The sequence below is a fragment of the Miniopterus schreibersii genome (genome assembly GCF_964146895.1).
Source record: "Miniopterus schreibersii genome assembly, chromosome: 3".
Classification (NCBI taxonomy): domain Eukaryota; kingdom Metazoa; phylum Chordata; class Mammalia; order Chiroptera; family Miniopteridae; genus Miniopterus; species Miniopterus schreibersii.
The window spans coordinates 4,468,390-4,484,929 of record NC_138103.1 but is presented as its reverse complement, the minus strand read 5'-3'; the positions used below and the strand labels follow the sequence as shown (position 1 = coordinate 4,484,929).

At 43.0% G+C, this 16,540-nt stretch overlaps 1 protein-coding gene across 1 annotated transcript in view; it reads left to right on the top strand.

Annotated features, from left to right (window-relative positions):
* The window catches only part of LOC308554459 (phospholipid-transporting ATPase ABCA3-like), a 244,167-nt gene that overhangs the window by 189,992 nt on the left and 37,635 nt on the right, over positions 1 to 16,540 (top strand). Inside the window, exons 19-21 of the mRNA XM_081131699.1 lie at positions 8,990 to 9,236; positions 9,380 to 9,584; positions 16,031 to 16,250. Of these exons, the coding sequence (XP_080987825.1) occupies positions 8,990 to 9,236; positions 9,380 to 9,584; positions 16,031 to 16,250 (672 nt within the window). The remainder of the gene's footprint in view (positions 1 to 8,989; positions 9,237 to 9,379; positions 9,585 to 16,030; positions 16,251 to 16,540) is intronic.

Here is a 16,540-nt window from a genome sequence, read left to right as displayed (position 1 = left end):
TTGATTTTTAATTTCTGAGGAGGCCTCATACTGTTTTCCACAGTGGCTGCACCAGTCTGCATTCCCACCAGCAGTGCACTAGGGTTCCCTTCTCTCCACATCCTGGCTAGCACTTGTTGTTTGTTGATGGTAGCCATTCTGGCAGGTAGAGGTGATATCTCATTGTAGTTTTAATTTGCATCTCTGTGATGATTAGTGACGTTGAGCATTTTATCATATGGTCTTTGGCCATCTGTATGTTCTCTTTGAAGAAGTGCCTATTCAGGTCCAAGACCATTTTTAATTGGATTATTTGTCTTCCTCTTGAGTTGTATGAGTTCTTTATATATTTTGGAAACTAACCCCTTATCAGATGTGTCATTTGCAAATATGTTCTCCCCGTCCGTGGGTTCCCTTTCCATTTTATTGCTGGTTTCTTTTGCTGTGCAGAAGCTTTTTAGTTTGATGTAGTCCCACTTGTTTATTTTTTCCATTCTATTTCTTGACCTGGGAGGTTTATCAGTGAAAATTCTGCCATGTGAGATGTCTGAGAATTTGCTGCCTATATTTTCTTCTATGATATTTATGGATTTTTTTACCTTCATTTAAGTCTTACCCATTTTGAATTTATTCTTGTGTGTGGTGTTAGTGGGTGGCCTACTTTCTTTTATTTTATTTTTTTCATCTTCTTGTCCAATTTTCCCAACACTATTTATTGAAGAGATTGTCTTTACTCCATTATATCCTCTTGCCTCCTGTATCAAATATTAATTGACCATAATGGCGTGGGTTGATTTTTGTGTCTGTGTTCTGTTCCATTGATCTATATGCCTGTTCTTGTGCCAGTACCAGGCTGTTTTGATTACAGTAGCTTTGTAGTATAGTTTGATATCCAGTATTGTGATCCCTCCTATTTTGTTCTTTCTCAAGATTGCTGTGACTGTTGGGGGTCTTTTTTGGCCCCATATAAATTTTGGGAGTGTTTGTTCTAGATCTATGAAATATGCTGTTGGTATTTTAATAGAAATTGCATTGAATCTATGATTGCTTTGTGCAGTATGAATATTTTAATGATGTTAATTCTACCAATCCATGAACATGGTATTTTCTTCCACTTGTTTATATCTTCCTCTGTTTCCTTTTTCAGTGTCCTGAGGTTTTCCTAGTACAGGTCTTTTACCTCTTTGGATATTGCTCGATATCTAATTTTTTGTGGCAGTGGTAAATCGGGTTGTTTTTATAGTTTTTCTTTCTGAGAGTTCATTATTAGTATATAAAAATGCCATAAATTTTTGGATGTTAATTTTGTATCCTGCTACTTTGCTGAATTCATTTATTACATCTAGTAGATTTTTTAAGGAGTCTCTAGGGTTTTCTATATATAGTATCATGTCATCTACTAATAATGACAGTTTTACTTCCTCCTTTCCAATTTTGATGCCTTTTAATTTTCTTCTTGCCAGATCTCTGTGGCTAGGACTTCCAGTACTATGTTGAATAAGAGTGGTGAAAGCAGACAACCCTCTCTTGTTCCTGTTCTTATGGGAAAAGCTTTTAGGTTTTGCCCATTGAGTATGATGATGGCTGTAGGTTTGTCATATGTGGCCTTTATTATGTTGATGAGTGTTCCCTTTATTCCCGTACTGCTGAGCGTTTTTGTCAAAAATGGGTGCTCGATACTGTTGAATGTTTTTTCTGTGTATTGATATGATCATGCGATTGTTATCCTTTATTTTGTTTGTGTGATACATCACATTTATTGATTTGCAAATATTATATCAGCCGTGTGTCCCTAGAATAAATCCCCCGCAGTCATGGTGTATGACTTTTTTAATGTTTTGCTGGATACGATTTGCTACTATTTTGTTGAGAATTTTAGCATTTATGTTCATCAGGGTCAATGGCCTGTAATTTTCTTTCTTTGCAGTGTCTTTATTGGTTTTGGGGGTTAGGATAATGCTAGCCTCATTAAAAGAGCTTGAGAGTCTTCCATCCTTTTAAATTTTCTGGAATACTTTGAGGAGAATAGAAGTTAATTCTTCTTCCAATGTTTGGTAAAACTCACTTGTAAATCCATTGCTCCAGGACTTTTGTTGCTGAGAGTTTTTTGATAATTGCTTCAATTTCATTAGTTTTATTGGTTTATTTGGGTTTTCTGATTCTTTCTGATTCCATTTTGAAAGATTGTATGTTTTAGAAATTTGTCCATTTTGCCCAGGTTGTCCAATTTGTTGGCATATAGTTGTTCATAGTATTTTGTTACCATTCTTTGTATTTCTTTGGTGACCATTGTTATATCACCTTTTCCATTTCTGATTTTACTTATTTGGTTTCTCTCTTTGTTTCTTGATGAGTCTGGCTAAGGATTCATCAATCTTATTTATCTTTTCAAAGAACCAGCTCCCAGTTTCATTGATATTTTTTATTGCTTTGTAGTTTGTTTGTGTGTGTGTTTTGTTTGTATGTCATTTACTTTGCTTGGATCTTAATATTTCCCTCCTTCTACTTCCTCTGGGCTTTTCTTGCTGTTTTCTTTCTAATTCTTTTATCTGGAGGGTTATATAGTTTATTAGAGCTTTTTTCTGTTTCCTGAGGTAGGCCTGTAATGCTGTGAACTCTTCTCTCAGGACTGCTTTCGTTGTGTCCCATAGATTTTGGGTTGTTGCGTGTTCATCTTCATTTGTTTACAGGAAGTTTTTTATTTCTTCTTTGATCTCATTGGTAACCCATTCATTGTTTAAGAACATGCTGTTTAGCCTCCATGTGTTTGAATGTTTTGGGTGTTTTAGTTGATTTCTAGTTTCTTACCATTGTGATCAAAGAAGATGCTTGTCTTCATTTCAGTGTTTTTGAACATGTAGAGACTTGTTTTGTGTCTCCTAACATGTGGTTTGTCTTTGGGAATGTAACATGTGCACTTGAGAAGGGTGTATATTCTGCTGCTTTGGAGTGAAATGTTCTGTAATTATCAATTAAATCCATCTGATCTAGTGTGTCATTTAAGGTCTCTGTTTCCTTGTTGATTTTTCATCTGGAAGATCTATCCAGTGATGTCAGTGGGGTGTTAATGTCCGCTGCTAAGACTGTATTGCTGTTGATCTCACCCTTAAAGTCCACTGAGAATTTTTTTAAATATATTTAGGTGCTCCTATATTGGGTGCATATATTTATTAGGGTTATATCATCTTGTTGGATCGTTACCTTTAGTATTATGTAGTGACCTTCTTTCTCTCTTTTATGGTCTTTGTTTTGAAGGCTATTTTGTTAGAAATAAGTATTGCTACCCCTGCTTTTTTGTTGTTTTTCATTTCCATGGAAAATTATTTTCCATCCCTTCACTTTCACTCTGTGTGAATCTTTTTTTTCTGAGGTGAGTCTCTTGTAGACAGCATATATATGGGCCATGTTTTCTTTTCCATTCAGCTACCCTCTGTCTTTTGATTGGATCATTTAATCCATTTACATTTAAGGTTATTATTGATATATATTTATTTAATGTGATTTTTTCCTTTATGCCTGTTCCTTTCTCTATGTATTTCTTCTTCTTACAACAGTCCCCTTATCATTTCTTGAAATGCTGGTTTTGTGGTAATAAACTCCTTTGGCCTTCTTTTGTCTGTGAAGCTCTTTATTTCACCTTCATTTTAAATGATAGCCTTGCTGGGTACAGCAATCTTGGTTGCAGGTTCTTGCTTTTCATTACTTTGAATACTTCATGCCAGTTCCTTCTGGCCTGCAAAGTTTCTGTTGGGAAATCAGCTTACAACCTTACGGGGGCTCCCTTGTATTTAACTAATTCTCTCTTGCTGCCTTTAAGATTTTCTGTGTATTTAGCTGTGGCCATTTTAATTATGATGTGTCTTGGTGTTGATTCCTTTGGGTTCATCTTGATTGGGACTCTGTGCTTTCTGAACTTGTGTAACTTTTCTTTCACCGGGTTATGGAAGTTTTCTGTGATTATTTCTTTAAAAAGGTTTTCTATTCCTTGCTCACTTTCTTCTTCTTCTGTTACCCATATGATGCTGTTAATTTCATGTTGTCCCATAGTTCCCTTAAACTATCGTTCTTTTTCATTCTTTTTTCTTTTTGTTGCTCTATTTTGGGTGGTTTTTTCCTTCCTTGCTTTCAAATCACTGATTTGATCCTCTGCTTCCTCCAGCCTATTTTTATTTCCTTCTAGTGTATTCTTGATGTCAGATATTGTATTCTTCATTTCTGACTGTTTCTTCTTCATAATTCCTATGTCCTTTTTCACATTGTTGTGTTCCCACTAAGTTCTTTGTAGTTCTCATTAAATTTCTTGTAGTTATCACTAAGTTGTTTGAACATCCTTATAACCATTATTTTGAACTCTGTGTTTAATAAGTTGCTTGCTTCCATTTCATTTGGTTCTTTTTCCGGAGATTTTCCCTTTTCTTTCATTTGACTGTTGTTTGTCCCACCCTTTTAGCTGTCTCTTTGTGTTTGTTTCACTCTGTTAAATAGAATTACCATGACTCTCAGTCTTCGTGATGTGGTCTTATGTAGTAAGTACCCTGTTGAACTCAGTGACTCAGTGGTACAGTCTCCTTGATCTCCTGAGCTGAATGCTCTAAAAATGTCCTTTGTGTGGGTTATGTGGGCCTTCCTGTTGTAACTGGGAGCTTAATGCTGTTGGCCTGTTTGTGGGTGGGAGTGACTTTTGCCCCACTGAAGTGAGTTTAGCACAGTGGGGCCAGCAGGATTTAGGAATGCAAATCCAATCCACCTTTTGATTGGATTGGCATGGGCCTTTCGCCCTTGAGAGGGGAGCTAGCTACTCTCCTTCTAGCTTAGTAGTATCCCACCAGAGCTCCTGAAGGGAGGCTCCAAGGGGGTTGCACCCTGTGTCCCAGCCTGAGTTATGTCCCCTTTCTCCTGTGCAGCTGAACCAGCAGGAAGGTTCCGACGAGGCTTGGAAGAACAAGTGAAGGCTGCCCCCTCAGCTTGGGGTGGTGCTGACCCTTGGAAAAGGCAAGAGCTTGGTGCCTCCTTCTGTCTGCAGCTCACTGCCAGAATCCCTGATGGAGACTTTCAAAGAGGTGGCTCCAGATGTCCCAGTTCTGAGTTGCACTTCCTTCCTTCTGTGGGACTGCACTTAGCTGGCTGTGCCAGCAGATTTTGGGAATACAAGTTCAGGCAGCCCTTTGTTTGGGGTGGCACAGGTCCCTGACCCTCTGAAAAGGAGATAGTGCTCACCTTCTAACTCAGTGGCACCCCTTCAGGGCTCCTGAATAGAGGATCCAAGGGGGTCGTGCCAGAATTTCCCAGTTCTGAGTTGTGACCCCTTTATGCTGTGAGGCTGAACCTGCAGGAAGGTGTAAGCGGGGCTTGAAGGAATAGATGAAAGCTGCCCCCTCCACTTGGGGTTGTGCCAGCCCTTGGGAGGGAGAGAGCTTGTCACCCCCTTCTATCTCTGCAGCTCACTGCTAGAGACCCTGATGGGTACCTCTGAGAGGGTGGCTCCAGATGTCCCAGTTCTGATTTGCACTTGTTTCCCCCTGTGGGACTGCACTTGACTGGCAGTACCAGCATATTTTTGGAGTGCAAATACAGGCAGGCCTTTGTTGGTGGTCGTGCAGGCCCTCAGCCCTTCCTAGGGAGGGGAGCTAGCCAGTCGCCTTCTGGCTTGGCAGTGCCCTGCCAGAGACCCTGAAGGGAGGCTTGCAAGTGCACACCTCCCCTCAGCTCCGCAGCTGCCTGCCACCTGAGGCCCTGACCAGGGGCACCTGCCTAAATCGTGGGAGGGGAAAAGGATTGGTTTCTGTCCCCAAGTCACTTAGTTCAGTGCTCGTCTGAGACCTTCTATAGTTTCTCCAGAAAAAGAATGCATGTCAGGTGCCCGTTGGGTACAACCAACAGTCCTCTATGCTGGACTTGAGCTTGACAGGGTGTTGCCACCAGTATTTAGAGGACAGGGTTAGTACACTTTCTCCAGTGCTGTAAGAATAGAAATGCTGGACTCTAGGAGATGGTGCCCAAGGGTGGGCGGTGTGGGATGCTGACTTTGGACTGGGACATCAGAAGCCGCCTTCCATATCTCCAGAGCTATGCCACCCAGATCTTCTCTTTATGGCTTCCATATGCCCTGAGTCTCCTTCCCTCTACCAGAGCCCCAGGTGAGTGCCTGAGAGTGAGTCCCCTGTGCATTAGCCCTTAAGGAGCTTACCAGGGATTCAAGTAGACTCCCTCCTCTTTCCAGTGGACAAAGTCCCCATTTATTTTTGCTGCCAAATGTTATACAGACTCTTCTTCTCAGCCCTGGTGTTCTGTGTTGGGGGTCACAGTGTGAGATTGAGACCACACCTTCCCCCTTCAGAGAGACTTTTGCAGCTACAATATTTCTCTGGCTTCATAGCTGCTGCTCCTGGGTACAGGGACCAGCCCTTTCTGTGTCTTTACCCTTTTTACAAGCTTCTGTGTAGCTTCTTTTTTTGAACCCTTGGATATAATACTCCTGTTCAGGTGTCTTTCTGTTGTTAATTCTGGTGAATTACTCTAAATTTCAGCTCTAACTCCATTTTGGCACCAGGAGGAGGTATGTGTTGCTTTCACCTGTTCCGCCATTTTTTCTCCTCTGTAACCATTGTTTTAAACTCCTCATCTGATATATTGGTTGCTTCCATTTCATTTAATTCTTTTAGAGGGATTTCTCTTGTTCTTTCATTTGGAGTATATTTCTTTGTCTCCCCATTTTGTGTCTGTATATTAGGTAGACCTGCTATGACTCCCGAACTTGTTATGATGGCTTTATGAAGAAGGTGTCTTGTTGGGCTCAGTCACACAATCTTCCAGATCACCTGAGCTCCATGCTCCAAGAATGTCTCTTGTGGGTTATGTGCACCGTCCTGTTGTAGTTGAGCTTTTAATGCTTTTGGCTTTTTCGTAGGTGAAGTTAACCCCTCAAGCTGGCTGACTATATGGATAAACCTCAGTCCGCCCCATGTATGAGTTGCTGTGCAGGGACTGCCCTCCAAGGCGGTGTTGTTCCCAGCAGGGTCTGGTGCCTGCCTCAATCTTCCTTTGCATGTGAGACTTGAATGGTAATTTGGGTCAAGCTCTAATGTGGCCTGAAGCCCACCACTGGTTTGAGGTCCACTTGGGTAGGGTTCAGCTACAGGTCAATGTCAGACATGTGTAACTGTCCTTGGGCTATCTGTCTGGAGCTGCCACACTGTTCACTGTGGCCCCATCTACTGGGCCTTGGTGTGCATGGGAGGGGCCAATCTGTATACAAGAGTTGGCTTCCTCCAGCTTAGAGCTGGGGGCAGATCTATAAAAGATCTGATGCCCTCTAAGGTTCACCTCTACCTGCCAGCTACTCCACCTCCCCCTGAAGTTGCCTGGCCTTTCTCCAGAGCTTTCTGAATGAAGACTGTAGGATGAGCTCAGGGTATCTCTGAACCACACATCCTTCCACAGGCTGTGAGCTCAGTAGGACAGGGCAACCATGGTCAGGACAATGCGGCTAATGGATCCCTTATTTGGGGGGGTTATGTGGTCTGGCACTCAATGAAGGGAAAGTGGGCCTTATTGCAGACACAAACCACTCAGTCTCTGCCAGTCTCCAACTTTAGCTTTCCCAGGAGGGGTTCCCTGCAGATTCAGGTTGGATGCTGTCCCCTCTGCAGGAGCAAACTCAGCTGGGCAGAACCACCTGGCTCAGGAGGACAAATCAATAGAGTCTCTTGTTGGGGGTGATGCCAACCCATCCTGAAGGAGGGGGCCTTGCACTTCTTCCTGGTTCCAGATAATAGCCTCTGAGGGGCACACACACTAAAGGTCCCAGCTCCCAGCAGCTCTCCCTTTCCCCCATGGAACTGAGCTCAGTAGGGTGGGTTATTCAGGAGTTGGAAGGGCAGATCCAAACAGTCTCCCATTGTGGGTGGTGCCTACAAGCCTGTTGGAGGAGGGCAGGCTCTTGTTCCCCTTCCCAGGATAGTGCAGGCTGAACTGGCAAGGGAGATAGGAGTAGCTCCCCCATGATATAGTCACACAACCCAGCACCTACCCATTTGATTCCCAGACAAAAGCCCTTCCAGAAGACATTCTCTGAGAGTCCCAGCTCAGCACAGCCCTCTGATCCCCCTGTGCAACTGAACTCAGTGGGACAGGAACAGCCAAGTGATTTAACAGTTTTCAGGGGGCAGTGCCAGTTGTGTGCTAGAGGTGGAGGAGACTGGTCCCCTTTCCAAGTCACACAGTTCGGTCACTTTTTGAGTCTCCATCAAGAGCCTCCCCAGAAAAAAAGCACCCCAAAGTGAAGACCCCTCCACAGGACCTGAGCATGACACAGTGTCCTCGCCAGCCATCAGGGGACCAGGCAATGCACAACTCAGGCTGGTGCTGGAATAGGAGTGCCCATCCCTGGGAAGGTGATATCTAGGTGGTCAGCAGACTGCCTTCTCTCCCAGGCAGAATGAATCCCCACTGATTCTTCACTACTAGATGCTATGTGAACTCCTTTTCCCATCTCTGTTGCTCTGGGTTGGGGTTCCTGGCAGGCGGTTCTTGGGTGTGGGAGTGAGTTTTGCAGCATAGATCTCTTTCTGCCTTCGCAGCCACTGCATGTAGGTGAAGGGGCCAGCCCCTTCTGTGTCTCCGCCCTTCTTACCAGTCTCTATGTGGCTTCTTCTATAAATCCTTGGTTATATTTCTGTTCACCTAGTCTTCAGTTGGTTATTCAGGTTTAATGCTCTATAATTTATCTGTAAATCTAGTTTGGGGCCGGAAGAAGGTGAGTGCAGCTGCCACCAATCTGCAGCCATCGTGGAATCCTGCTGTGTTTTCCAGTTGTAGACTATAATGTGAGATTTTAGAGAGTAATGATGGGGTAGAGTTATTGAGGAGAAAGACAAAGATTTTAAATAACGATTGTGAGAAGTTGGAAAGAGAAGAGATAGGAAAAACTGTTTGATCTTTCCTCTTTAATATAAGAAGTAGGTGATTTATTACATGTTGACTCACTGACCAATTTCTTTCTTTTTTCTAGGTAATATAACAGATTACATATTGGAAAGTAAAGAGTGTAATGTCTTCTCCATTATTGCACTTTCCATTGAGGTTAAGGAAAACAAAACAGTATTTACTATTTTGTTCAATAATGAGGCATACCACTCAGCTGCCACATCCCTGGCAGTGTTAGACAACATCCTCTTTATGTCACTTTCTGGCCCCAGTGCTTCCATTGAAGTCTCCAACAAGCCTCAGCCATACCCTCTTTATGAGTCTCACGCAGTGTATGTATGATTTTCCTTTTACTGTAATTGAGCCTTAATATTACCCCCTTGCAATTTGGCCATCTACATTAGAAAATAGCTATTGAAATAATTTTCTACTTTTATTTCATCATTCATTTTATTTTTTATTTCATCTTTTGTAGGCCTACAAATGGACGACAGATAGTATTAAATTTCTCTTTTGGCATGGCTGTTGTCATCGGTAGCTTTGGCATCCAGACAGTGACTGAGAGAACCACTAAGGCAAAGCACATCCAGTTTGTGAGTGGGGCCTATGTACTTGCCTACTGGCTCTCTGCCTTGCTGTGGGATCTCATCTACTTCTCCATTTCCTGCTGCTTACTACTGGTGAGTGTTAGCTGAAGTTACATGAAGGCTAATTTTTCTGTCACCCACAGGAAATTCCTCTTCAACTAATAGTGTCTTAAAATAAAAGTTGTAACGAAATTTGAAACTGCTTTGGCTTATTATGTCAGAGAACATATTGTGGAAACATTCTCCCTCGTATTCTTTCAGTTGGAGAAAATACTTTTCTTTGAAAAGTCTCTCTTGAATTGGCTTCTCATGTAATTCTCGACATTATGCCCTGCCCCAAAACTCTAAAATGGGCTATTATTATCCTCTATAGTGGATAAACTACCCATTCTTTACCAAACTATACCATGGAATGGTAAAAATAGTTGGAGGAAAAAGGAGAATCTGTGAGTCAATCTGGCTCCTACAACCATAAGAAAACATGATTATTGCACAGGGGCCCTGGGATTGGTTCTGAAGGAAAACCAGGATTCCACCAGCTAGAACAGCTTCTCAGCGGGGACTGGGGGCTGGGCAGGTTGGGGCAGGGATGGTGGTGGTAGTGTGGTGAGCAGATAGTATGTACAGAGGAGTCCCAGGGTGCAGAGAGTAGTGTGGGGCTTTCATCTCACAACAGTGCAAGACTCTGGATGGTGTTCTCCTGTCAGTCTCTCCTGCTCACAGCTCACCAGCTGACCAGCATAACAAGGGAAAACCACCATTCTTTGTGAGGGATGCTACTCTCATCCTTCACCACAGGAACTGGGGGAACTGCTCCAGACATGGTCTCTGGCTTTACTATCTTCCTTCTGTGTAATGCAGTATGTATTGAAATCAATCAGAAAACCCCTGAATCATCTCATCTCTATGTCAGGAATCTGTTCTTTCTCTGACTTGAAACTTGACTTGCATACCCAGCTATCTTTTCCTGGTTAATAGCTCTATAAACAAGACCATCCATTATTAATACTTATACCAATATTGCCATTTATGGCTCATGAGAAAAGTTACTTGTCATGTGTTTTTTGTTACGTCACTCAATTTTACACATTTACCTGAAATTATGTTAATTCATCATATTTACAGGCAAGGAAACTGAGGATCACAGAAATAAGTTACCTATCTTACTTCACTCAGATTGTACAGTTAGAACCCTGGTTGAGGTTATTCCAAAGCTCATTGTCATTTATACATTCAAAGTTATCCTGGATAATGTATGTCAAACTTATTTCTGCTCTCATATTTGTAGTTCTCTCTGCCTTAGCATCTTACTCTACTCCAGCTGTATTTTTTTTGTTTCTCTCCTTCTCTCTCTTTCTTCCTCTGTTTCTCATCTTCTCCTTCCCCCACTTTTTCTCTTCACCTCTCTCTCTTTTTCCCCTCCACCTAAAATTTCCCTTAATGATTCTCAGACTGGGTGCTCTACATGGCTTCTTAGTTTTGCTCATTTATCTGACTTGGATATCCCCTGGCTTTTAATGGGATACTCCCCCACCCTGCTCTGGTTCTGTGAAATGCCACCAACTGGACTCATTCTTGGACCAAACGAGGAGGCAAGATTCTGTCATTTTGCCTAGCAACCAGGATTCCTGTTCAACCCCTCTCTGCCTGTCACATTTACAGAGCAGGTAACTGTATTGCTCATATGTCAGAGACAAGGATTCAGCTAACCATGTTGCTGGCTCCAACCCCTGATGAACTAAACTTTCCTAGCACTGTTTTACCTGCCACTTCAGGAGATTTTGAGTGGGGTTTAGTAAAGTCCTCTACCTTTTCCCATCACTGGGCCCATGTATGAAGGCTTGGGAAAGCCGAACAAGTAACTTTTCACATGAGTTAATGTTACCAGGGACACTGTGCGATGAGGCTTCCTTCTCATGCAGTCTGTCCCCATCTTCATTACCGTTAGATGTCCTATAGAAGACATTTGAAAGCCCCTACCTTCCTGAACACATAAAATTATTTATTCAACAAACATTGAGCTCCTGCTGTAAGCTAGTCTGTGTTTAGGCATGGATACAGCATGGGAAACGTGGACAAGGGCTCATCTCATACTGGCCTCACCAAGGGATTAGATAGCTAAGTTAACATCACTTTGGAGATATGTCTCTCATAAGCCTTGAGAGACGCTGTTTTCATCATTGTACAGCTCAGTTCTGGAAATCTGTCTGGGAGCTCCCTCTTTCACTCGATCAGGCCGTTACACATTGGGTACAGCTTGCTTTGCTAGTGTCATCTTTTGCTGTTTCCTCCTCATTCATAAATTTATTATTAGGTAAAGAGCCAAGTGAGGATTCCGGTTTTTCCCTAAATAATTAACCCATCATTCTACCATCTTTTTTGGATAGCCAATGCCCACTGATTTGAAACATTACTTTTGATGTATATTAACTAATATTGATTTAAGTATATTTTGTATTCCTTACTTCATTGATGTATCTGTAATTTGCCACTACCAATATGTTTGTTTGTTTTGTTTTGTTTTTCCTTGTTTAAGAAGTTTATTATTGGCTATAGCTAGGAAAAGTGGCTGAAGCAGTGCTCATTGGTGTTCTGGCCCCAAAACACTTCTTTTTTAATCTTTTATTTTTATTGTTGACATTATTACAGATGTCCCCCATTGCCCCCCGTTGCCCACCTCCACCGAGATCTTCCCTCTCCTCCCTCTGGCTCTCACCACATTGTTGTCTGTGTCCCTGAGTTATGCATATGTTTTTTTAATTTACATTTATTGTTGAAAGTATTACAGGTGTCCCATTCCCCCCCCCCCCATTGACTCCCTCCATCTCGCTCCCACCCTTCCCCAGGCCTTTACCCTGTTATTGTCTGTGTCGATGGGTTATGCATATATGCATATAACTTCTTTGGTTAATCTCTTCACACCCCTCACCCCCTCCCTCTTCCCTCTGAGATATGACAGTCTGTTGCATGCTTCAATGTCTCTGGGTCTATTTTGTTTGTCAGAATATTTTGTTCATTAGCTTCTTCTTAGAGAAGACGCTTAAACATTTCTTGTAATACTGATCTGGTGGTGATGAACTCCTTTAGCTTTTTCTTATCTGTGAAGCTCTTCATCTGACCTTCAATTCTAAATGATAGCTTTGCTGGGCAGAGTCATCTTGGTTGTAGTTTCTTGCTTTTCATCACTTTGAATATTTCTTGCCACTCCCTCTGGCCTGCAAGGTTTCTGTTGAAAAATAAGCTGGGAGTCATATGGGTGCTCCCTTGTAGCTAACTGCATTTCTCTTGCTGCTTTTAAGATTCTCTCTTTGTCTTTAACCTTTGGCATTTTAATTATGATGTGTGTACCTCTTTGGGTTCCTCTTATTTGGGACTCTCTGGACTTGTAAGTCTATTTCTTTCCCCAGGTAGGGGAAGTTTTCTGTAATTATTTTTTCAAATAAGTTTTCAATTTTTTGCCCTCTTTCTTCCCCTTCTGGCACCCCAATAATGCGAATGTTGGGCCTCTTGAAGTTTTCCCAGAGACTCCTTACACTATTTTCATGTTTCTGGATTCTTTTTCTTTTTTGTTCTTCTGGTTGGGTGGTTTTACTTCCTCATGTTTCAAATTGCTGATTTGATTCTCAGCGTCTGCTACTCTACTGTTGATTCCCTGTAAATTATTTTTCATTTCAGTTCGTGTGGCCTTCATTTCTGACTGGTACTTGATTGTCATGGGTGATCTCACTAGTTGCCTTAATAGTCTTACTAAGATCCTTGAGCATCCTTAAAACCATTATTCTGAACTCTGTATCTTTTAGCTTGCTTGGCTCCATTTCATTTAGTTCCTCTTCTAGAGATTTCTTCTGTTCTTTCACTGTGACATGTTTCATTGCCTCCACATTTTGACTGCTTCCTGGTTGTTTCTATGTATTAGGTAGAGCTACTATGTCTCCTGGAATTTGTAGAGTGGCTGTGTAGTAGGTGTCCTGTAGGGTCCAGTGTCTCAGCCTCCCCAGTCACCTGAGCTGGGCCATCCAGGTGCTCCCCTGTGTGGGCTGTGTGCACTGTCCTGTTGTAGTTGAGCCTTGGTTGCTGTTGGCGTCACTGGGAGGATTTGACCCCCACGTCAATCAGCTGTGAGGACCCACTGCAACTACAGCCAGAGAGCTGCTGTGCTGGAGACACCCCTATGGAGCAGGATTTACTTCAGTGGAGCTTTGGTGTTCATCAAGTGCGCCCCCTGAGTGTGTCACTCGTGCATGTGGGTGGTAGGGCTGTAATCCAGTGTGGTCAAGTCTGGCCACCAGGTGCACTGTCTCTGGGGCCTCTCAGAAGGTGCAAAGTCAGTCTCTGCCTGTGCCCTTCCCAGGGCCACCCAGTATGAACTACACAGTAGATGGCTGCTATTTGTGCTGGGCTGGAGGTGCCCAGGAGAGGCCAAGCTATGAACCAATGCAGGCTGCCACTAGTGCCAGGCCTGGGGCCACGTATCAAGTCATATGGGGCATGCTGAGGCCAGCTGCTGCTTGTTTGAGAGATTTTAGGAAAATCCTAAGCCTGAGACTCAAGAGGCCACTTGCATAGAAAAGTCCCTGGAAATGGCCTGGATGAGCTTGCAGGTAGGGAGGGGCAGGGTCTCTGGGAATCACCAGGGTGGGGCCAAAGGTGTGAGTCAGGTGCTGGAGATTCAAATATGGTGCCCGCCTGCTGGCTCTGTGGGGGGAAGGGCTCTCCATAGGAGCAATGGCCTCCGCCAGCTCTTCTGCCGGGGAGAAAGCTGCCCCTCCACCTCTCACCCTGATTCCAGGCAGGTTAGTTCCTTCCAGAATGTCCCAAGTTCCCTTCAAGCTGCTGCCCAGGGCTGGAGCTCAGAGGGAGCGCATCTGAGTGAGTCCGTGCATGGGCCCTTTAAGAGGAAAGCCTGGGACCCCCGCAGCCACAGTCCCCACTGGTTTTCACAGCCCGAAGTTGTGGGGACTTCTCTTCCTGGCCCTGGAACCCTGCGCTGGGGGCCAGATGTGAGGTTGGGACCCCTCCCTCCTCCAGGAAACCTCCACCACTGAGATATCCCTCCTGAGTTTACAGTGTAACACCAGGTGTGGCCCCTCAGCCTGTCTCTGTGATTCAGCCCCTATCCGCCCACGTCTCCGCCCCTCCTACTGTTCTCGGTGCTTCTTCAGTTCCCTGGTTGTAGGACTTCTGTTCAGCTAGACTTCAGGAGGTTCTGATGATGGTTGTTCTGTATTTTACTTGTAATTTTGATGTAGTTGTGGGAGGCAGCGGGCACAGCTATTACCTGCGCCGTCATCTCTGCATCCCAATACATTTTAATTATGGTCATTTTATAATACATTTAATTATGTTTTCTGTAGTGACCTTTCTTACCTTTCCCATTAATCTTCTTCTATGGAATTTCCTGGCTATGTTGACATGTCCTGTTTGTTTACATGTAATCTTTAAAATTAGCTTATCTAATTTCAAAAACACCTGTTGCTATTTCTATTTAGAGTAATTTGAGGAGAATTTATACTTTTATCATGTTGAATCATACCCTACCTAAAAATGTATCCAAGTAGAAGTTTAAATTTTCTTTGAAATAGATTCTAATTTGAGACATCTCTAAGCATTATAAGCCTTGGAACAAAGCTCCTCCTAGGTTACTAGCGTGTTTCTGACTGTATTTTTCTTTTTGTTTCATCCTCTTAATTGGAATGGGGGAAACAACTACAGTTATAGCTATTTCACCCAAGCTGGCTGATTCTCTACATATACTTTCTTTAAACTGTTGCTTACATATAAACTACTTCTAGGAGCATGGTAGGGTTCTAATAGGGGCTATTTTTATTTTAATCCTTCTTTTTCTCTGTTAGTAGCCTTGCTAAATAATTCTGCGATTGCTCCAAAGGGGCAATCTTGCTATCTTTAGAGAAACTGTAATTAACAACTATTATCATACATACCTCTGGAAAATTCTCTCATAGCTCTGGAGGTTCTCCTCCTCCTAATCTAGTCCACTCTAAAGGTATACTTCCTTTTCTGATTCTTAAACAGTTTAAGAAATAAATGGATAAGGAGTCCCCTGAGTTGCTTAGATAGATATAAGGGGGTTGGGGTTACAGAGATGAGCCAGGAGACATTCTAAATGTGGGGAGTTATGCGAGAGAGGTTACATGATACAACAGCAGCCCCAGGGAAGAGCAGTAGAGAAATAGCCTACTTCCTAGGTCATTTTTTTTCTGGGAAAATTCAGAGTTGGGCTTAATGCAGAATAATTACTTTGACTTTAATCATGGGATTGGGGGTAGGGAATAAAAAGTAACACTGTCCAAATAGGGAAAAAAGAAAAGAACATAGAAATATAGTCCTTCTGTTTGTGGAAGTTGTTTGTCGAGGACGAGGTGGTTCAGCTCAGGCTCACAAGACTCTTCAGCGGGTAAGCTGGTTTAAGTAATGAGTGTTGCATGGGCTGACGGCGGCAGTGCGCACTGTTCCCTCAGCCTGGCCGGGCTCCTTGCTGCAGTGTTCTTCACCTTGCCCTTCCTCTGCATCTGTTTCAGGTAGTGTTCAAGTACTGCGAACTGCATGCATTTGTGAAAGGCTACCAGGGTCTGTACACAATGATGATCTTCATGCTGTACGGTTGGTCTGTTGTTCCTCTCATGTATCTGGGAAGCTTCCTGTTTTCTAATGGCACTACTGCCTACATCAGGCTCACCGTCTTTAACTACTTTTCAACTGTTTTCAGCCTCGTCGTTCACGTCATGATGAAATTCTATGGTAAGGACTTTCCACAATTTCCCCTTTCTCTAGGAAGTACATTAAATAAATGAGGATGGAGGAGCTAGAGAATAAAAATATTAATTGTGAAGCACTTACTTTCCAGGAATTTGAAAAACTATGCTTTTTGGAACACAGCAAATATTTATTCAGTGAGTATGTGAGAGAGTGAAGTTGAAGGAGAGGGAGAGAAAGGAAATGGGGAAGAGAAAGGAGGTGAGAGAAAAGTGCTAAGCCCCCTGAAGGGGCTGGACTTAGTGTCACTCCAGTTCCATGAGAGAAGAAGGGTG